At 42.8% G+C, this 23,269-nt stretch overlaps 1 protein-coding gene across 1 annotated transcript in view; it reads right to left on the bottom strand.

The window, feature by feature from the left end:
* LMF1 (lipase maturation factor 1) overlaps positions 1-23,269 on the bottom strand; it is a 308,607-nt gene that overhangs the window by 276,807 nt on the left and 8,531 nt on the right. The window contains exon 2 of the mRNA XM_034783537.1: positions 11,840-12,149. Coding sequence (XP_034639428.1) covers positions 11,840-12,149 — 310 coding nt within the window. The remainder of the gene's footprint in view (positions 1-11,839; positions 12,150-23,269) is intronic.

A 23,269-nucleotide genomic window follows, 5' to 3' on the forward strand; every position in this document is an offset into this window, starting at 1 on the left:
GGGGGGAATCTTTCTCTTTCCTTTGAAATTCCCAACACTTAAATATCTAAAATTCAAAGGCATCTGTGGGATTATTTTTTATTCGTACGGCACTCGCACCTATCAGGACTGGAGTCCCATTGTGCTGTGCAAACCTATAAATAAGCAACACTCCCGTTTTAAAGGACGGTTGATTATACCAAAATGACAAGAGTGGGAAGGGGAAAACTTGATGTTTCGGGGAAAATGATTAAATGATTCATGACTGACATCAGCCATCGTTAAATTTTTATCTTTCAAATGCAAACATGTTTTTCATTAGCATCATTAGCTCCCAATTGTATTGCAAAGCAATAGCGTCACATGGTAATAATCTTTGTTTCATTAGTATGTCATATCAACTGCTCACAACATTCTTTGAAACTGATATGCTCGTTCTTTTCTGTATGAGTAGGAAGTGCCAAAACCAGCTTCCTCTACAGGAAGGATGACCCCCTGAGATCCTTTAACTTTCGGTTTAAGTTTCTAGAGATAATCCTTTCTTTTTTTTAGGGGAGAGGAGAAAGGGGGATGTCAAGCAGCAATCCTTAATAACAAAGAAATTCCTGAGGTATATTGCCAAAGCAAAGAGCAGATAAAAGAATAAGATTCAACTTTTGTTGTTGTTGTGATACTTTTGAGAGCTAGAAAAACAGACAGAGCCACGCTGTAATAAAGCTGACTTAAAAAAAGGTAAGGCCCCTAACAATTCAAATAATTTCAAATACAGTTGTCAAAATAACGTGTTGCTTTTAATTAAATTTTAAATTCACCAAAATCTCTGAGCAAGAACACTTTGTAAAAGCACATACAGAAGTTACACACCGTATTAATCATCTGCATTTCTTAAGTATTTTTTATGAGGGCCTATATGAAGATGCCCAGTGCTCCTGTGAGACAGGTAAGCATTCTTACCTCCACTTGGCAGAAGGGTAAACTGAGGCACAGACGGATGAAATGGCTTGTCCAAGGTTAAAACAGGTCAGTGGACAAACAAACACCTCCCACTTCTGCAGTGAAAATGTCTTCCTGAATGTAAAAGATGGTCAGTGCATAAGAGTCAAGGTGTGTGGATTCTATTCCCATTTCTACCACTGATTTCCTGCATGGATCACAAACTCTCAGGACTTGTCTACATGGGGGACGCTCAGGAAAGGGTTAAGCCACAGTGAACCAAGGCCACTTCACTTCTGAATAAGCATCCACACAGGGGATTAATGCACTTTGACTTCACATCTTTAATTAATTTACCAACTTTCTGAGCGGCACCGAGAAGATTTGCCCTCAATGCCTCAGGCTCCCCATTGATAAAAAGGGGCATAATATTTATGGAATGTTAAGAGGCTATATTTATGCCTTGCAGAACTCGGAAATCCTCGAATGGAAGGAAATATAAAAATCCACAGTATTGTTTCACACTTTGTACAACGCCATTTCTCTGCTTTCACCTAAAATGCATTCCTTTTTTTTGTTTCAGTTTTCAACCAACCAGTCTCCTTCTCCTAAAAAAAACTCCATCAAGAAGTCACATTTGACAGAGGGGAAAGAACAGTTTTCAACCCCTCCCTCAGCCTTCCTTCAATTCTCTCCATCCCTGGCTCAGAGCTTACAGCAGAAACCCAGATTGATTTAGAGATGGTGCTACCAGAGGTGAAAGTAAGCCAGTATGGTCTGGACTGGGCCGGCTTCTCTGGCAGTGATTTAAAGGGCCCAGGGCTCCGGCCACTGCGGGGAGCCCCAGGCCCTTTAAATCACCGCCAGAGCTCTGGAAGCCGAGCTTGGGCAGGGATTTAAAGGGCCCAGTGCGCCTGCCACTGTGGGGAGCCCCCCCCCGGAGCTGGTGTCGACGACTGAGAAGAGAAGCTACATATTTTTGCATGTCCTTTTAATTTTGCTCATCTTTGGTTTTGATCTCCAATACTAAGGAGGCCTCATTCCCACTACCTGAACAAAGAGACAAGATAAAATTATCTAATCATCCAGTTTTATAACCCTAAACAGTGCTGAAGTCTCATCTTGATTTATCTCACTCTAAACTCTATAGCACATTGGCTTGTTTATTACATTTACATTTTTCTCTTATTTAGAATAAGCTCTGAGGCAAATAAACGGAGCTGCTGTATTAATTAACAGCCACACTTGACAGAGTATCACACCTGTTTAATCAAATCTTCAGATGTTATACCCCATAGCAGACAAACATGAAAAGGTAACATTAGCCCAAAATCTCTGTGTCTGCAATTCATCCCCTCAAGATAGTAAAAGGAAAAAAGGGTAATGAATCTTCACAAATGGAATACTGTACGTGAAAACAGGCACACTGTCAGTTACACAGAAACAGTTTGGGTTGCTCAGAGTATCTATTAAAAGGGTGGTGTCCCAATTACTATAAAGCCTCATTTATGGAGAACAATCACCCAGGTGTAACAAAGGTCCATCAGGCTGCCCATTGTTGGTTATTGCTCTGCAGTGCTAAGCAGAGATGTGGACGCATTTCTCAGCAGGAACGAGAACATGGGATAACCTGGGTACGATAGGCATGTCAGATCCCAGGCAAAATGGGTTTATGGAAAAGAGACCTGGTCTAACTTGATATTTTGTTTTATGAGATAACAAGTTTGCTCGATACCGGCAATAGTGTTGATGTAATAGACATTGATGTAATAAGGCATTTGACTTGGTACCGCACAACATTTTGATTAAGAAACTAAAATGACACAAAATCAACATGGCATACATTAAATGGATTAAAAACTGGCTAAATGATAGGTCTCAAAATGTAACTGTAAGCAGGCAATCCTCATTGAGCAAGTGTGTTCCTAATGGGGGCCCACAGATATCAGTTCTTGGCCCTACACTATTTAAAACTTTTATCAATGATCTGGAAGAAAACAAAAATCATCACTGATTTCCAGGTGACACAGCAGACACTTTTCTCCCTGTCTCTTCCATCCTCAATATTAGTCTATAATAATCAGTACTAGTTCCCCATTTTTTTTTTCCAAATTCTAGTTCAAAATTGCCCTTGCTGTTTTAAGACCCTCCTTGAACTTGCTGCAGCACACCTTATTAAATCTTCTCTCGTGGCCCCTTTCCCTGCTACCTTCATTAAAGCTCATCTACGTGGATATATTGACCAGAAGAGGTATTGTGGAATAAGTGATTTTCAATAGCTGTTCCAGAATAGCTCCCCGTGTAGACATGCTAATCTGGAATAAAAGTGACTTTTATTCCAGAGTAATTAGTTTGCTTCCAAACATTCTAGAATAAAATGACTTTTATTCCAGAACAGCATCCACCTGGGGGGCTATTCTGGAATACGTTATACCCATGTAAACAAACCCTTAAACTAATCTAGCACTGGCCTCCTATTCACCGCTCTGTGCTTCCTCATTTATTCTCCGTATATTTTCAGATCTTATCTCAAAACCACTTTCTCCCTCTATCTCCTCTACCTGTGTCACTTACAAAATTAAAATGATAGCTAAGAGAGAGAAGATAAGTGTATTGTCTAATACTGGGATACAGTTAGTAAGATACTTGCTAGAACAGCTATATGGCATTCCAAATTCTATTCTCCCCCCCCTTTTTTTTTCTTTAGAAACTGAGATTCTGATAAAAAGAATGAGAAGTCACCTTAGAGACAAACAAATTTATTTAAGCATAAGCTTTCGCGGGCTAAAACCCACTTCATCGGCTACATGCAGTGGAAAATACAGTAGGAAGATATATATACACAGAAGACCTGAAAAAATGGGTGTTGCCATACTAACTATAACGAGAGTAATCAGTTAAGGTGGGCTATTATCAGCAGGAGAAAAAAAAACTTTTGTAGTGATAATCATTTCCAACAGTTGACAAGAAGGTGTGAGTAACAGTGGGGGGAGGGAGGAAATTAGCATGGGGAAATAGGTTTTACTTTGTGTAATGACCCATCCACTCCCAGTCTTTATTCAAGCCTAATTTAATGGTGTCAAGTTTGCAAATTAATTCCAATTCTGCAGTTTCTCATTGGAGTCTGGTTTTGAAGTTTTTTTGTTGGAGTATTGCAACTTTGAGGTCTGTAATCGAGTGATCAGGAAGACTGAAGTGTTCTCCAACTGGTTATTGAATGTTATAATTCTTGACGTCTGATTTGTGTCCACTTATTCTTTTGCATAGAGACTGTTCGGTTTGACCAATGTACATGGCATTGTACTGGTGTACTCAAGGGAGTATGGTCTACAAGCCAATAAGGAAAATGTTACAGCACGGAGTAGCTACAACATTCTTTTCAGTGTCTTCCTCCCCTGTGGAAATATTGATGGAGCTACTGCTAACAAATACTTGGGATGACATAAGACCAGGCACCACACCTTTTTCCACAAGAGAGTGTGAAACTGAGCTGCACTGTACTACTGTACAAACCCCTGAGGTCGTTAGTTGACTAAACACAATTCGATTCATACTCACGTGCCCTTTGGAGCCACTATGCCAGATGGTTTCCAAGTAGATGCAGATGCTGTCATATTTAGCCGGGGTTTAGGTGAAGAGGACGTGACTCCTTTAGTCCTGGCCCCAGATACCCAATGTTTTGCCATCATTAGCTGATTGGGCATAATATTAACGGCTTTTGATTTAGTATTAGGGCCTTGTTACAAGGACAGTAATAATGCAGGTCATAAAAGCATGTCTCAGGGGCATGTAATTTAACTGCAGTTAAAATTGCCATTCTTTGAAGGGCCTTCATAACAGAAAAAGAAGACGGGCTTTTTTGTCATGAGCGTTTTGTGGTTTTTAAGTCTCATTAAAAAACACTTGACCTATGCAGAACTTTAATCAGTCTTGTATCTTCTGGCAGATTGACTGGCAAACAGTTCGAGGCTGTACCCCATTAAGGGCTGGGAGGCTGACCAAATGATCAGGGCTCAGTTTTCACTCTGGGGGGGCTCATCAGAATTCTATACATGAAGCCCTTTGTGTTCTCCCATTTGTTTTCCCTTTCTTTTTACCACCTTGAGCCTTCAGTGAACATCCAGGTTCCTCCCACCTGACACAGGATGAAAATGAATGTCCTGTGAGCCTCTCCATGTGGCTCAGAAATCAGCCAAAGAGTGAAGTGGATTTAAACAACTCCCTTTCCAACTCCAGATTCTAAATATACACGGACTCTGCATCAGATCTGTGACTCTATAGGTCTAGAGTGTGCAAGTTTCATAGAGTTTAAAGCCAGAAGGCACCACTGGGATCACTTAGTCCGACCTCCTGCATGGCACAGTCCACAGGGTCTTCCCTAAATTAATTCCTTCTTTAAGACCAATAGCTATGGTCCAGTTAGAGCATATCTTTTACAAAAATGTCCAGTGCTGATTTTAAAATGTCCAGTAACTGAGAATCTACTACAATTCTTGGTAAGTTGTTCCTGTGATTAAATACTCTCACTGTTAGAAATTTGCCCCTTATTTCTAGTCTGAACTTGTCTAGCTTCAACTTCTAGCCATTGGATCTTGTTATACCTTTGTCTGCTAATCTGAGAAGCCGTCTAATCAAATGTCTATGACTGTGATCAAGTCAGACCCCAACATTCTCTTTGACAGACAGATTGATCTCCTTGAGTCTTTCACTATAACGGCATGTTTTCCAAACCTTTAATCATTCTCTGAACCCTCTCTCCAATTTTTCAACATCCTTCTTGAAGTATGGACACCAGAACTGCACATAAATATTCCAGCGCCGCTGGTAAACCCCAGTGCCCAAATACAGATGTAATACCACCTCTCTACCCCTACTGGATATTCCCATGTTTATACTGCAAAGATCACATTATGGACACAACATCGCACTGAGAATTAATAATGTTCAGCTGACTACCCACTCTGACACACACCCCCAAGTCTTTTTCAGAGTCCTGCATCCAGCTTAGCAAGTGATCCAGATCGCTCTGTATTAGGGACCAGTCCTCCTCCTTATTTACCAATATAATGGATACAGGCAGCAGCATTCTACATATGATGGAATGTAGAGAGCTGGGACTTGTGGAGGCCACAAAGGAAGGAAAGAAGATATTGAGGGGTTTCCATGCACACACACACACACACACACACACACACACTTTTTCGGATTCTTTGGCTGTTAAAAATAACACCTTTTTATTTTTTTCCTAAACAAGAACTAATCTTGCAGCATATCCCTGAAACCAGGGATACGCTGTACCATTAAAGACAATGGGAGATACTACTAATACTCAACATGGGGCTCTCCAACCAACTCATGAGTCAACAACTTCATCCTGCATTTCACTGGCAGTTTTTTAGATTCTGATCAGCCTCATTCCATTTCAAAGGATGAATTCAAAGCATGCCAGAGGGAAACTCAAACAGAGACCAAAAAAGGGCTTTTAAGAGCACGGTCTCTTTGAGCGTTGGATATGAGAGTGATCCATGCTACCACCATGACCATTCCCAACACACCCAGTCATACTAGTGAATTACTCCAGGATAACAGTAGAATGTACACATCACCTGGGTGCAAAGTTACCAAAGTGACTATAATTATAAAGGTACCATATCAGGATCTATTTTTAAATATAGCCAGGACTCATTCTTGGTCCTACATTTGACGACCACTAAAATTAACACATTGATTTCTGTGAACACTAGATTTGGGAACTAAACACTCAAAGTGTGTCGTATCAGAGATGGTCCAAAAGTCTCGTAGCAGCACCTACAGCATGCTGACAAAGTTAAGTATTTAGTTCCGGGTCAATGTGTGATTTTAAAACCCATAAACTTCATTAAAGTAATCCTCATCCTGGGAATCCAATCACAGGCAGCTTACCCAACAGTGAGCAGAGGCATCAAACCTAAGCAGCGGTGTCAGTACTAGAATACTGAGACTAGAATAGTGACAGCGTTCCAGGAAGTAATAGAAGCCACAAACCCAATTAAGTCTTAAACCCGACATCTACAATCTCACTTATTTTATTCATATACGTTTTACACGTCGCATGTGAACCTGGACAGAGATTAATTTCAAGCGGCTGCAGTGCCGGTAACATGCCAGATTCAGAGCCCTGGAACTCTGCTCCCACTAGGCATCCACAGGACAGCCCAGCCCAGCTACTGACAATACAAGCTTCTCCCACACACCATGGGCCTGAACTCTATCCCGGAGAGACCATCTCTAGGGCCCAGAGGGAAGTCAAGTCTCAAGAAGAGGGTCTTGCTCAGCCTCTCTGCCTAGACCGCCAACACGTCCGCCCATTGTCTGACAACATAGGCCATCCTCTAGGAACCGGATTGAGACCCATCAATTCATTTCACATAAGCCACCCACTATTGTCAGAGGCCATCACCGGCATTGGACAGCTGTATACCCCACGAGGATGGACTCCACTTCCTATTACCAACTTCCTGAACCACCAGTTTGGCCCTCTCCTCCTCATTTGGTATCAGACGTTTCTACCAAACTCTTATAGTTTTTATACAGTAGGCAAAGGCCTTTAACTCTTTCTCCATGGTGCTGTCATAGCAAAGTTCAGGGTTCCCCTGGAACAGAACACTATTCTCCAGCCACTGTATTTCAAAGAAGTGGAAGTCTAATATACCTAGTGCATGCAGCTGATGCCTTCCCGCTTTTCAAAGAGACAGTTACTCTACCGAAGCTTCCTCTCTCTACAGAGCTGAAGCCAGCTGGACGGCAGTTGAAAGAGTCACTCAGTCAACAGCGTCGGATATCTGAAGACTTCAGCCCAAAACAAATAGACACATTTAAAATTAAAATTAAAAAAAAAAAAGACATAAAAAGAATTAATTGTCCCTTGCTGGCGTAAAGCAACAGCAAATTGTATCTCTTTTTAAAATCCCCTATCTCCCTTGAAATGGCTTCCCAATCAGCAATCTCATAGGAGTTGATAGACCGGATCAGACTACTGGCCTGTCTTAGCCCAGTATCCTGTCTCTGAGAACAGTCAGTACCAGGTGCTTTGGAAACACCATAATGGGCAACTATGGAATAATCTGTTTCTTCGTACCCTGAAAAGCCTCTTGGAGGAACTGTCACATAATTCCGATTGGGGGCCTGGTGACATAAATCTTGGGAGAGGAGTCATGGAAGGGTCCTACTTAGAATCTCTGGATTCTTCCCTAAAGCATCTCATCAACCCCCCAAACATCCCACAACCTGCCAATCCCCAAAGGTGAGACGCAATGTGTCCCCATTACCTAAAATGAGGGCGGGGGACAAAAAATTATCCATGCAGGGACTTGCTGTGTGGTTCCTTCCTCTATTTCAAATAACTGTCTATAACCTCTGTTTCATGGTTGTTTATTTCTGAATTATTTCGTTTTAAAAAAATAGTGAAGAAACCATATTTCTGTGACACACAAGTAACGCTGGCACAGAAACAAGGGTCATTGTATGTGTATAACCAAACATGACCTGCCTGGAACTGCCTTGCACTCTGCCCCATACATGTCAGGAGGCCACCCCAGACATATGAAAAGATGGCAGTGCCTCTCACACACCTAGTCACCCTAAAATAATCCCTGAATGTAGCTATTTGTCTATGAAACAGGGAATCCTACCCCACTAAGGGCCAGAGGCCTTGGGCCAGTCAGCCCAGTTCCACTAGCCCCACGCCACCCCAACTGGTGCAGGGTTGGCATCGGAGGAAGGAAGCCCAGCAGTAGAATGAGAGCAGAAGGCAGACAAAGGCCCATGGAAGACTCCAGGCAGGAAGGCCTGGGTGTGGCTGCTCTGGAGAGAGCAGGGAGCAATCTGAAGCAGCCCAGGAGAGGCTGAGGGGAGAGACAAAAAGGAGCCTGGGAAGGGCAAAGCTGAGCCCAGAGGGTGGGCAGAAAAGACTTGAATCAGAGAAGAGAGGAGGCCCCTCGGGAATGAGAGACTAGGGCACAGACTCTGTGTTTAGAGTTGGTTTTGGAGTTGTGTCCCCCCTGAAGGAGTGGGCTTTGTTAATGGCTTAGCTGAAGGGCCAAGCCCAAGAGGGAAAACTAAAGCAGGGCCACTGCAGGGCCCACCCCAGTCACAAAGGGCCACAAGAAGCAGCGGTGACTCCACAACCGTCTACAAAACGCAAACGTGTATTTATTTGTAAAAAGAGTTCATACAATCGGCTACCTGCAGTTTTAAGGCCTGCTCCTGCTCCCACTGAGGTGAAAGGCAAAATCAGTTTAATTTCAGAAGGCACAGGTCTATAGAGTGCATCCCAAGCATTCTTCACGTCCTGGGGGGGCGAGAGGGGAAATCAATTCATTCCCGCCTCCCCAGTCCTCTTTTGCATTGTAAGCACCCAGGCACCCAGCATCTACTTCCCTGTGGAACTGAATGTCACAGTGTATGCACAATGATAATATGGTCTTGACCACGCAGTGACCCATTGCAGAGGATCTAATGAAAAATGTAACCACGGTTGAATGAACTGCAGCACTGGGTCGCTTTGATTTCCCCCACCCCTCTACAACCTGAGCCCAATTTCCTGTTTAATACATTTCATGCCACAACTAAGCTGAGATGAAATTGAGGCAACACCTATTTTCCTCCCTGCCCCCATTAAACTCAGAACATGCTCCCATATGCCATAAATTACCTGTGTACGACAGGGTAACTTACAAGCTCCAAATGAACTAGCAAAACAAAGCAAGGTACAATCCTATCTCAAAAATCAGGAGGCAATTCCTTCAAACCACAGCATCCACAGAATGAAAACTTTGGGCTTGGCTCACATTCCCATGAGATGATTCATTGTCTTCCGAGTTACAAAGGGACCTAAAGCTTGGCCATGAACTCCCGAGCCATACACCCACTCAGGAAGAGACATTTGGATAAGGTCTGCTGGGCAGCGGTTGTGGTTCCATCCATCACTGGGGGAAAAAGTCCCCGCCCCCCACCCACGCACATCATCACCCTCCCTTGCCTTTAAAGACTTGGAAAACCCCAACTGTAGCCCCTCAGCAGCAGTTAAACTGGCAGAGATTGCAGCAGGATTTATTTTTGGCAAAAAGTTAATAGCTCAGCGAGACTGCTGCACCTCTCACGCCTGCCAAGAAGAGGTCACACCTCTCCTCTGAACATGCTTATTACCGGTGGAAGTGGCTCGGAGCAAAGGGACGAGAGGAGCAAGCACGACTGGGTAGCTGCACGAGATGGAACAAGCCAAACAGGTTCATTCTCATAAATCAGTACAACAAGGTTAAGAGGCTGCCGCTCACATGGTGCCTTAGCCCAGTGCTCCTATACACCTCACAGACGTTAACGAATTATGCCTCGTGACGCTCCTCATGAGGACGGAGTAACATTAGTGAGGGACCTGCACCGCCCCTGAAAACCCATCCCATCTGCAGGAAATTTGGGTTTGGATCTCAAGCTTCTCTTTAGACCCTTCCTCTCCTAACAGGGCAAATCAAAACCAAGCACCCCAGGACTTTGAGGAAGGTCAGCCTCCGCTTCCAACCCCCAAACTCTGCAGCTGTAATTATGATGCACTTTTTACAGATGGGCAAAAAGAGTCACAAGGGAGTTAAATAAACTCTCTGGCTTTGGCGGCTACAATTACATAAATTCCCATGGCTGGCAAGAATGGGGGCCAGACGGCATTTCAAGTCCTTCTGAAAAAGCTAACAGCCAGCAGGGACATACAGGTGCCTAGAGATGAGCAGAGAGCCTTTTGGATTAGCTCAGGAGTGGAAGCAATGGAAGGATACCCCTTGAAACTCCTTGTCATGCCACTGTGGCCTTATTCTGGACTTTTCGTAATCGCAGAGCTGAATGAAGTACACGTAACTCATTAGGGGGATCCCCTAATTACTCAAATTTCCCTGCTGCACAGAGAGTGGTGGAGGGGTTCTCGAGTGGGCTAAAGCTGAGTGAGATGATGTTTAATATCTGCCATTCTTTTCTCTTTCTTTAAATAGAAGAGCTGTGAAATCACAGACAGGTCTGGACAAATTGGCTCAGCTCAGGTAAGGAATTAGGCTTACACAGTTTGGGAGCAAGCTAGAGGAAGGAAGAAAAAGGCATGTACACAACATATTGCTTAAAGTTAGGGTAGATGTGTCATACCCTGTGGCTATCCTGTGATCACTACAGGTTACAGGTTTTAGCTTTATCAGGGTGACGATCATTCCTTAGGGTAACTGGCAAGATTTGTTGTACTTTCTCAACTTTTACTAACACTGTAATTTTATCCAGTGCTCCTTCAATGAGTACATCCCATAAAGTTATGCTGCAGATTAAGGGTACGATGCAGGGCAGAGAAGTCACTGAATTTGGGAGTTACACCCCCAGAGATCGTTAAAGAACACAGGCAATGGTCAACCATCCTTTCCTCCTGTCCCTTATATTTAAAACGTTGAGCGTTCTAAATTTTATTTTAACCAGGCACAAAGATAACGTGCTATAATCTATTCACGAGATGGGGCTGGCACTGATCCAGCTTTAAATGAAAGAATAATCTTGCTCAAAACAAAGCTAATGAGTTACCTAGCTAGAGTGAGGAAAGACTATACCCCTCTGCAGGGCTATCATATACTACAGTTATGTTATCAGCCTGATTCTGTTCTTACTCACAATGATGTAAATCAGGAGGCACTCTATTAAAATTAATGGTGTTACACCAGTGTAAGATTCAGGCATGAACAGAATTAGCCCCATAAAAAAGTTAGCCAACTTGTATTTTTTTTTTCTGAAGGGTACGTTCTTTCTTCAACGTGCCTATGTAATGACTTACCGTGTCTCCATCTTTCAGGAGCACAAAAGCTTATCCATACAATGCATGGTGAGAAATTACAAAGAGAAGAACATAGGAGAAAGTTTGTCAACCTACCAGATCTGTCCAACGTTAACCAACGAGAGGTAGAGAATCCATAGAATGGCCATAAGGATCATGTTTGCACATCCAGTGACCAACACGTAAGCCGAAACTCCCAAGCCAAGGCCAGCAAGGCAGTCCAGGTTGCTGTCCATATCAGACCAGTCCAGGAACCAGATGATTGTTGGGGCATAGGTCAAGGAATCCAGGTTAATCTTCCCTTTGAAATACCGTTTGACGTTCTGCAAGTACAGTTTGCATGGCAGCAGTCCCTTCTCCCCGATCAGCTGCTTGTTTTGATGGTAAGCCACCAAAAAAGCGACAACTAGGAGGAAAAAAACAAAAAGAAAAATGTCATTTAAAACCGTCACAGAAGGACATCTTTCAAGCCCAGCATGGTGGAGGTGTATCTGTGCATCGGGAAGGAATGCATTAACATCTTCTCTCCAGTAGTATACAACACAGCCATTTCTATTAAATTTGATAAATAAGGCATGGGAATCCCATAAACATTGTACCCCTTAGTCCAGGGAATTTATGCAGAGTCTATTTTGGGGAAAATACGAGTTTTTCCAAGATGGATATTTCACTGGTTCTGGCAATCTCAGTAGCAATAGCAACGAATTACTAAAGAAATAATCAGCCACCCACCTGGCTAAATCTAATATAGAAACAACACACTCAGACATAGGAAGCAAATGATCTTACTTTGCACTTGCATACAATCTTTCATCGGGAAGGAATGCATTAACATCTTCTCTCCAGTAGTATACAACACAGCCATTTCTATTAAATTTGATAAATAAGGCATGGGAATCCCATAAACATCCCGAAAACCAGCCAATGGGAGCTGGGGGGGGGGGCGGTGCCTGCAGGTGAGAGTTGCGCGCCTCCGCCTAGGAACCGGACCTGTTGCTGGCCGCTTCCGGGGTGCAGTGCGGTCCGCGGTGCCAGGAGAGGCAGGAAGCCTGCCTCTGCACCCCAGCTACGCCGCTGACCAGGAGCCGCCAGAGGTAAGTCTGCGCCCAAACCCCACACCCCAACCCCCTGCCCCAGCCCTGAGCCCCCTGCAAACCTGAAACCCCTTTCTACACCCCAAATCCCTCATCACTGGCCCAACCCGAGCCTACACTCCCAGCCCAGAGCCCTGACCCGCTCCCGCACCCCAACCCCCGGCCCCAGCTCTGAGCCTCCACAAACCCAGAGCCCCTCCTGTACCCCAAACCCCTCATCCCCAGCCCCACCCCAGAGCCTGCACCCCCAACCCAGAGCCCCCTCACACACTCCAAGCCTCTCATCACCAGCTCCATTGGGTCGTGAGCATCAACAACTTTCTTCAACTGGCTCCCCAGAAAACAAGTTTGAAAACCACTGGCTTAGAGTCTGCTCTAACTGTCAACAATGGCATGTGGTCCTCAAACGATCATGCACCAATCTACCCAGGGCATGGACAGATGCAGGAGCCAACTCCACCAGTTGGACACCATCCAAGAGTTCTCCCATGCCAAGGGAATTTTCAACCGGCCAGCTACAGCCAGGACTCATCTCTTTTGTGCAGTCTGGGTGGTGCAAAGTGGCCAGATCCTAATGAGAATCTGGCCCACTATCATTTCTGATGCATCACTTCAATATGACCACTTCATATCAAACCTCTCTTGTGTATCAATTCCAGTGAACGCTCTTCTATGGGGAAAGAGAGTCCCAAATGGGGCTTTAAGGTACATTGTGAAAAGAACACCATAGAGGCCATATCTTCTTACAGTATCTTGGATAGCAAAGAGGATTCAGGGAATCCTGAAGCCATGATAGCCTTTGCTGTCCTGTAGGAAACGCACATATAGGAATGGCATTTCATGGCCCTCTGAGGGCATTTACTTCTGTGTCAGGATAAAGTATTTTCAACAAAAAGGAAAGGACCATATTGTGGTCAAGGCAGAGGACTTAGCAAAAGTCACCAGGTCCCTTAGCAGACAACTCCTAGGTTCTCGGCCCAGCTCCACCATACATTCACTGTGTGACTTTCCTCGTCTGCGTTCGGTATCAGCCTGCCTAACGATGTGGTTGCGAAGCTAACGCATTCATGTTTGCAAGGCACTTGGAGGCCTTGGATGGATTGGAAGCCACTCCATGTAACCAGTGGTTAAAGGAGAACATAACGGGGGGAAGAGGAAAAGCTCTCATTGCAATGGCCCAGGCAAAGGAGGAGCTGTAGGGAAACCCCCATACCCAAGCCAGGTAGAAGAGGGACAACACCCCTATGATTTTAGCAGGATAGGGATAGCTGCACCATCTTCCTCTCCTACTTTTCCCCTCCAAGATATTTTCATTATCTGAAGGCAACATTTGGAATACTGTACAATGTAAATATTCAACAGCTCCATCCACAGCAGCACGGATAGTGCCAATTTTAATTTGTAATAACAGTTTTCTAATGCTTTGGATAATAATTAACCCACAGCACACAGAGAAGAGGTTCTGTTTGCAGTGTTATAGCCTCGCTTTGGAAAACAATCTATGATCATTTGTATATATCATCTGTATAAAACTCCCAAATATTAGAATTTTTCTTTCGCAGAACATGTTTAAAAATACCCTGATATGTTAATGTGATGACTCATGAAATAATATTCAGTATCTAGGATGCTTCAAGTTAATTTGTCCATTTGACAGTTAATGCTCACAAAAATGCAACTATTTCAGTCATAAGAGTGTAGTTATGCTATGGGTTGGACTCCTGTATCCTCTCACATACTGACATGTTCAAAATGTAAAGACTTAATATTTTCTTGTCCTCCAAATTGCTACTTTTACATGTCACTACAGCTCTCCCACTTATAATAGCTACATCCTTAAACTGGACAATCTAAGAACAGCCAGTTGCTTTTTTTAACAGTATATAAGTAATTTAATTACAGATCATAGACCTAGAATTTGATGTACTGCAGAGAAAGTCGGTCAGTTTCTAGGAATTATCTCATATTTTAGGAATCTCCGCCAGTTACCAGCTTGCAGTTTGTAACTGCAGTCATCTCCTCTGTCAGAGAAATGATGAGGGCCAATATTTCCTGATTAGGCTCCATACATTTTACTCCGTTTCAAGCATTATCTGATTACTGGCCACGTCACTTACAGCAACAAGTCTTACAAAATTGAAAATGCTACACCACTGATTATTTTCCCTCTCCTAACTCATGCTCAAATCTATCCTAAATTGAGGGATGCTGTGGTGCGGACAACAATTTTGATGTCCACAGACAGCAACATATCTAAACAAAGTGCATGCATAAATCCTGATGCAGGTATATGGAAATGTGCTCACTGTGCTATTTTCCCGTGGATACGGGCTCCCTCTGCAAATTCTGTATGCGAAGCCAAGCTTTGCTGCAACTTGGAAGCATTGCGACCTGGAGGTTTGATTAACTATAATAATCAGTGCCCAGTCGCTACATCAAGAATGAAATTCAAACTTCCCCATAGTTCAGGGTGTTGGAACAGCGAGGCGTGGGCTCAGAAGTTTGCAACCCTGAAGGAATTTGTTATTTCAAAGCAAAACAGAACCAGGAGGCAGCGCAGAGAGTGGATAGGGCAGTGGTTCCCAAACTTTAACAACCTGTGAACCCCTTTCACTAAAGTGTCATGTCTCGTGAACCCCCTCTTAAAAAGGAATATTTCCAGGGATTTTCTCTTTTACCTGAGTATAAATGATAAAAGCCGTGATCTTGGAAATATAAATTGTTTTTATGACATGCTTATTACACACTATTTATTATTAATTATTATTTATCATTACAGTATTTTTATTACAGTATGAAAATGGCAACACTCTTCCAAGATCTCACTTTTGTAGCTTGTATCACTTTGAATAAGCCTGTTCTAAGACAAGGCTCCTATGTTTCATCAAGGAGTAGCAGATGTGAAACAGCAGGAAGGTATTTAAGAAGCCAACTCAGAGTTCCTCCTACACAAGCATTCAGGTCTTGAACAGTCCAGGCAAACAACGCACGTTACAACAAAGCTTAAACTTGTTCTTCATCATAATTTTAAAAACAAGATTAGCTGCCTATTTAATTTAAAAAAAAGCAAGAAATATCCACCTCCCTTTCCATTTCTTCTAAGGAGTCTTGAAGTTTCAATCTCCTCAGTGTGATAGAGACGCTGGCTTTGATCTGCTTCGCTCTTGGAAGTCCAGGGGCTCCGGGCCCCGTGCTCCCTATTGCCAGCTCTGTCCGCCATTAGGGAATTTTTTCCCAAGAACCCCTGGGATAGGGCAACAGGCTGAGACTCTGGTGGTCTGGGCTCTAGTCCCAGCTCTGTAACTCGCTCTCTCTGTGAGCCAGTTAAGCGCCCCGCCGCTGCCTCATGTAAAATGGAGACGGCGATGCTTGCTACATTTGTGAACCTCCGTGAGCTGGGTGGGTGAAGAGCACCAGGGGTTATCACTGAAATCTTACCCCTTAGCTTCCAAGTCACTTCTCAAAGATCTCATCCCTGGGAAAGGGCGTACCAGGAGGAAGGTTGGGGTCAGTGTGTGACCCATCTCACACCTCGTACAGATCCCATGGCAGGAATAATCCAGTTGTGGGGTGCTGCAGCCAATCATATATAGAGTCACAGGGCCCAGACCTGCAAGGTTCTTAGAGCCTCCTGAGAGGTGCTGAAGGACTTGCGGGAGCAGCTTCTTGACACGCACCACTGTCCGCACTCAAACCACTCCGGGTCTGAATCTGGTCCTCAGTTTATATTTTAAACCTGACCTAACTTCCCTACTCATTTTGAGAAGGAAAGAAACACGCTTCAGCTTAATAATGATCAAAATACTGCACCATCTCCCCTCCAACACACACACAAGGATCTCCAGTGGTGTTTGGTTAATAATCCCTTTAAAACCATTACTCTGGCATTACACCCAAATTTATCTTCTTGCTATCTCCTGAACGAGCACTAAGGGCCTACCAGAAGTTAACAGAAGGATTCCCATTGACTTCAATGGGTTTTGAATTAGGAAAGCAGCAGATTTTTTCTTTAAAAAAAAAAACAAAAAAACACACTGATCTATTTTACACAAAAACCAATAAAGCCAAGCAGGGCATTTCATTAGATTAGAGATAGAAAAGGACACACTGACCATAAAGCTTAAGAGTTGTCTTCTCATGACAATAAGCTAAGTGACTTAAAATGTAAAAAAATATATATTTTAAAGTATTCCTTATGCTGGTTGGTTTTTTTCTTTTAAACCAAAGCTCTTCTCAGAACTGTAAAACTAAAAGATTCAGTACACGAAACCAGCAGAATTATAATGCTCCCCAACATCAGACAACTTAATATCTCTGCTTTGGTTAAAATAAATTTTCTGCCTTTAAAAAAACCCTACATGGCTTGATTTACCTGGATTAGCATTGCAATTTGCTGCACTCAGTTTTCAAAAAGTGCTAATCAAATTTATCTCTAAATGCGGCACAAATTGTTGCCCCAACCCATAACTGCTAATCAGTTTAGAAAAAAATCTAAATGAGACCTCTGCACTGTAAGCAAGATAAACAAGGAAAGGGTAAATTAGGAAAAATATACACTACGGCAATTGAAGAAAAGTATACACTATATATGCTGAATATTGTACAGGGTATTTAAGTTTAAAAGCAGCAAATATCTATTATAAGTTGGCATGAACTTCACATCTAAGAATTGTACAGTTTGGGCCAAAAAAAAAAAAAAAAAAAAAAGCCTTCTTACAAAATAAAGAATTTTTCTTTTTTACAAGAATTTATATTTCTGGAACTTTTAATGTAACAATTTTGTAACCAATTCACATTAGCAAATTTTCTAATTTGGTTAAAAACTCATCCAGATAAGTCCTTGTTTCCTCCCAAATGTCACTCCATTATACCTCCAAACTATGAAGACCAATGTCACCACTATTATAGCCTATTATTCACAGGCATCCAATACTATACATGCACACATTTATGTAGAGATATATATGGAAAGACACAGACCTTGCAGTTTGCTGCTTACAATCCACCAGACTTTATTCTTCCCACAAGACACAACTACGCTCACCTTCCTGTTAAAATTTCTGGGTTCTTCCAACACTCAGTTCCTACACTAAGTAGTAGTATAATTAGAATTACCACTAGAAGGCAATCAATATACTACAGGTACATATTACTACACTGCCACTATATAATCCTCTGGCTGTCTGAGGATTATGTATATATATGTATATAGGTATAAGACACCGAAGTTCACTAGAACATTGATCTTCATTCAGCTGGAAGTGTGAGTATTAGACCTTCCACCTTCCTCAACTGCAACACGTCCCCCACGTCCCATCCAGGACTGACTGCACTACTTTGCTGTGCTCTCCAGCTCTATCAGCCATGACAGCAAAAGGCTGGAACCTAGAGGTAAACAAAGGCACAAAACTTTGGGCAGGCCAGTAACCGAACTGCCCATGCATAACAAGGATACTTTGCCCCTCTCTGGTGCCTTTTATCTGAGCCTCTCAAAGCACTTAACAAACATTCAGGAGTAAAGCTTCACAATGCTCACGTAAAGCATCATCATCTCCGTTCTCCAGAGGCAGAAACTTGCCCAAAGTCTCACAGTGCTAGAACAGGAGACAGACTCCCCATCCCCTACTTGCCAGTCCGGTGCCCTAGGCACAAGATCTCTATCCCCCACACTTGGGGGCAGTGCAGCTGTCACAGAGACAGCTGCAGGGTGACCATGCATTCTAACTAGGAAACACCCATCCTCCGCTGAGCATGCTTTGACAAAGCCCATTAAGCCAGGCTTTCTGCGGGGAAGAGCATTTTGCCCTTTACCAGGAGCCCACACGGACAAGTCCTTATGTGCTGCGGAGAACAGGGTGTCAAACTTGACAACTGCATTTGCAAACTTCACGCAATGCAGTAGCTGACAGCTCATCTCAATTCCAAGCATTTATTTTGACTTCAAGAGCAGTTTAAACACGAGAGAAGAATGGAACTAATACGGCCTTGGCAGTTTCACATCCATAACACATGCCCCAGTGTGTAACATGATACAGAATTCTAATGATAGAGCTGATGATGGGCAGCTTAATGTCCAGGTTGGAACATGTTGGCACTTAGACTTCCAATGACTTTAACGGAAATCAGGCCCCAGGTCACTACTCTATTTGGAGTTTGCTCCAGTTTACTTGTAGATGTGGATGAATTATTCCTTCTAACAATCAAATCCTTAGTTTTGTAATCTGCAGGTTGCTATGCCACCAAATAGCACGGCGAATCTGTGCAAAAATACAAGGGAAAATTCTCCATATACGTTGTGTATTGCTCCCTGCGTTGAACAGATTATTAAATCTAGCATTTCATTCCAAACTCTTGTACAAATCCATTAACAGAAGTGTTTATTATCAGTGTGTACATTTAAACACCCATGCTTTTAAAAAAACCTTTTACATTCTCAAAAAATGTTTGTAGCTCAAATAGAGAAAATATCACTAAAAGCCTTACTCGGGTTACTGTCAGTTAGAAAGTTGACTGCTTTCATTATAAACAATAATACCCATGTAGCACTTTCACATTCAAAGTGCTGTAAGAATATTAACTAAACTTCAGAACAGCCCTGTGAGGTAGTTATGTACAATCCTCGTTTTAATCATTTTTAATCACTGGAGGTGGGGGACGTGTGAGGTTTGCGTGAGGAGGTTTGTGTGAGGAGAGCATCAAAGAGAGAGGCTAAGTGACTTGTCCAAGACTGCTCAGCAAGTCAGTAGCAGAGCTGGGATTTTAACCCAGAATGAACCCCAACTCTGTTCATTTCTCTGATTGCAGGGGGGTTCTTTTTGTTATACCCAAATGAAAAACTCCATTGTGGACATTGTTACTCATATTACAGGAGCTCCTAGACTGCTCATTGTGCTAGGCACTGTACAAACAAATACACCAATGCTCTGAAGAGTTTACAATCTGCATAGACAAGACAAAGGGGAGAGGAGAAACAGAGGCTCAGGACTTGTCTATACGGGGCAGTAATGTGGACTACAGGGGTGTAACTTCTACAGCACACTGAAGTGTTGCACGTTAATTGGCCCAGGTAGACCCGGCTTGTGCGCACTAAAAGTTCCCTTTAATGTAATGCTGTAGTAGTTCACACCACCATGTTACAAAGCACTCAGGGACTTTTAGTGGACACCAGCCAGGTCTACACGGACCGATTAAAGTGCAACACTCTAGCACGCTGTAGAAATCACACCCCTGTAGTTCACATTACTGCCCCGTGTAGACAGTCCCTCAGAACGGACATGCTGAAGGCCACACAGTAGGCCAGGAATAGACCCCCAATGTCACTACACTCAGTCCAATGTTCAAACCCCCTGGACCATGTTGCTTCATACTTTCTGGTATCCGCTTACGGACTAGAGACACACACACAAACCTCAAAGAGCTGAGCAATTTTCTGAGAATTTACAAGACACTTAACCTTCTTTCTCACATTCAAAAAAGTTTTCCCGCAGTTCTCCTTCCCTCACCCAGCTGACAGTAACCGGAATTTAGCTTTCAGGCTGCAGGCATCTCGGAACCTATGTTATCATCTGTGGCTTCTCAGCACCCTCAAGAGTGCTTTAAATCAACTCCCAAAAAACCCATGTCATCTCCGAAAGACTCCAACGCCCGTCACTTAGTCTGCCGGGAAGAGTCAGTTTCCCTCTAACTGTTCAGGCCACTTTCCCCCAGACGCTTTTATCATCTCTTGCTGCTCCCTGTACTTGAGTGTCTTGAACTGCGTCCATTTACCTGTCCAGTTTGTGACATTTCCCCTTTGAAGCATGTTGCTGTTACTGAAGCTCCGTTACAGCTTGACAATTAATTAAAGAGAGCCCCATGCTTCCTCCCACACAAGCGGTAGTCAGAGCCCTTGACAGCTCAGGTGGGATCAGCCTCCCGTACCTGACGCAAGCTGATCTCTATGGAAGTAAGGCATGTAAACTGTCATTAACTGTTAATCAACCCTCACTATTTATTCTCACCTCAGAAGGTGCATTCCTGTACTTTTCCATTAACAAGAAAACTCCAAGACAGGATACGTTCCCTATTTGATCCCACATGCTACCAATAAACAACTGGGACACGCAGTCCAGAGAATCACCAAGCTGGAATTATTTGGTCTTCTACATTTTGCCCTGTCACCTCGGTTCCACTTCCCAATCCAGCCACAGCCTGTCATGGTAAAAGAAAGAGAGAATCCCATTCTTCATGCTCTGTAAAGATTTAAAGATGTGAAATCCAAAACTTTCCGGTCACGTTTCCCCCCTTGCACTCCCACACCCCCGCCCCATTAAAAAAAAAAGTCTTAACTTCTACTTAAAAGACCAAACCACAAGAAGAAATGAACCAAGAGCACAGATTTTTGCACGAAAAGCAAACTACATTTTACATACACAAAAAATATGCTGCATATATCAACTTCACCTTTGACCTGACAAAGCATTCTAAAAAAGATAATGTGTTGAGTGCATGCTGGCAACTTAGTTTAGGCCTGAAATCTAGGTTTTATTACAGGGAAAAAAAGAAAAAAGTGGTCGCGGTTTTTATATATTATTAAAGAAACAAATGAAACATCTTCTTTTTAATTGACACACTCCACTGCAGGATTGGAAACCCAAACACCACAGCCCTGTGCTAGCAGTGAGGAGAGCCAGAAAGTGAAACTAACCCACACAGTTTCATCAAAGTTGAGATACATAAGATAAACACCGCAAAAAGTACATCTGGTTCTTAAAGTTCTTCATTTTATTAGATGTGCCATTAATCGCACAGCTAATGACTATTTTTTTTTTAATTATTCTCTCACTACTTTGTTCAAAATAACATGAAGGCAAATAAGAAAATATGCCACTGTTCATAGCCCACAAGTCTCTGAACAAAGTACAGTTATTTATTTTAAAGTGAATCAAATAACAGGTTAACGTCCAGTTTAAGGACATCTCTGAAATACCTTTCTAGTCCAAACCAAATCTAGCTGAACTGCTGACCTCAGAGAGACAAATTCTCTCTCACTCCAATCTTGTTATCATTCCCCTGGAGCTACCAATGCCTGTTATTAATAAAGCTATTTTACTGAAGTGAAAGTGCAGTGTTTAGTGCCAAATATGCTTCTGTCTTCCTTACAGAGCTCCTCTTTCCACAGTTTAACTGGTGGCATCTGACTCGCTGAAGGGATACAGCGCTAATGTAGGGTCTTTGTTTTATAGAGTTGTTAACTAAAGTCTAAATGTGTCAATTAAAAACTGACACTGGAAAAAATGCAAAGGATATACTGTAATCCAGATGAGATGGTCTGAAAACTACTGCAAGCCATTTGAAGTAATAGGATCATGGGGTGGAGGGGGGGAATCTTCAGGCAGACAAGTCCTTTTGTAACTAACACTCCCTTGAGAAGGTGTTAGCTTTGAGATTTAAGGTTTAGGAAGAATAAAGTTATAAACCTTCAAGCATTTTTGAGTAGGTTCCTACTAATCGGGAAAAAATTAGCAGTATTTAATATTTATGGAGAAGGAGAATTAGATTTATATGATGCCTTTCATGTCAAAGTACTTTACAGAGTATGGGTCACATTACAGAAGGGGGTTTCTAAACAGTATCTTAAAATTCCAAAATGCCCAAAATGGGTGTTTATATGCAGGGGGGGAGGGGAGGATAGCTCAGTGGTTTGAGCATTGGCCTGCTAAACCCAGGGTTGTGAGTTCAATCCTTGAGGGGGCCACTTAGGGATCTGGGGCAAAAATCAGTACTTGGTCCCGCTAGTGAAGGTAGGGGGCTGGACTCAATAACCTTTCAGGGTCCCTTCCAGCTCTATGAGATAGGTATAGGTATATCTCCATATGCACCTATCTGGGCATCCACACATCAGAAATAATTGGGGGGGGGAAGAGAGAAGAAGGGAGCCACTACGGTACACTTGATCTGAGGACCCATACACTTCATTCAAAACCAGCAATCAAAAAACAAACATTTAAACCCCAGATGTTGATCTATTTCCTTAATTAGTAATAGCCGCTGCAACTGCACTTCCAACAATCTCCTCATGAGGGTTTCTTTAGTTTTAAAAACGGGCATCAATGTAATAGTTTGCAAGGATATAGGAACACACAAGAACATAAAGATCAGAATGGAAAACCTACTCTAATCTGTTATCGAACTTACTCCGCATTGCCTTTGCCTCCTGCTATTATTTCTTATATTTAACTTTGTACCTGTCCTGCATCTCAATAAATCATTTGGGGATCTAGTTTCCATGAAAGATGCTATACGCGCTTTTATTTAAGTATCATGTAAATGAGCATAAGTCTGAGACAACTCTTCTGCTTGTTTTAATTACTATTATAGCATCCAGATGCTATAGGACTGTATAAAAAGACAATTAACGGAGACACAGTGTGGTCTCTACTAGACTGAGCAT

This window comes from Trachemys scripta, chromosome 10 (assembly GCF_013100865.1).
Source record: "Trachemys scripta elegans isolate TJP31775 chromosome 10, CAS_Tse_1.0, whole genome shotgun sequence".
NCBI classification, from domain to species: domain Eukaryota; kingdom Metazoa; phylum Chordata; order Testudines; family Emydidae; genus Trachemys; species Trachemys scripta.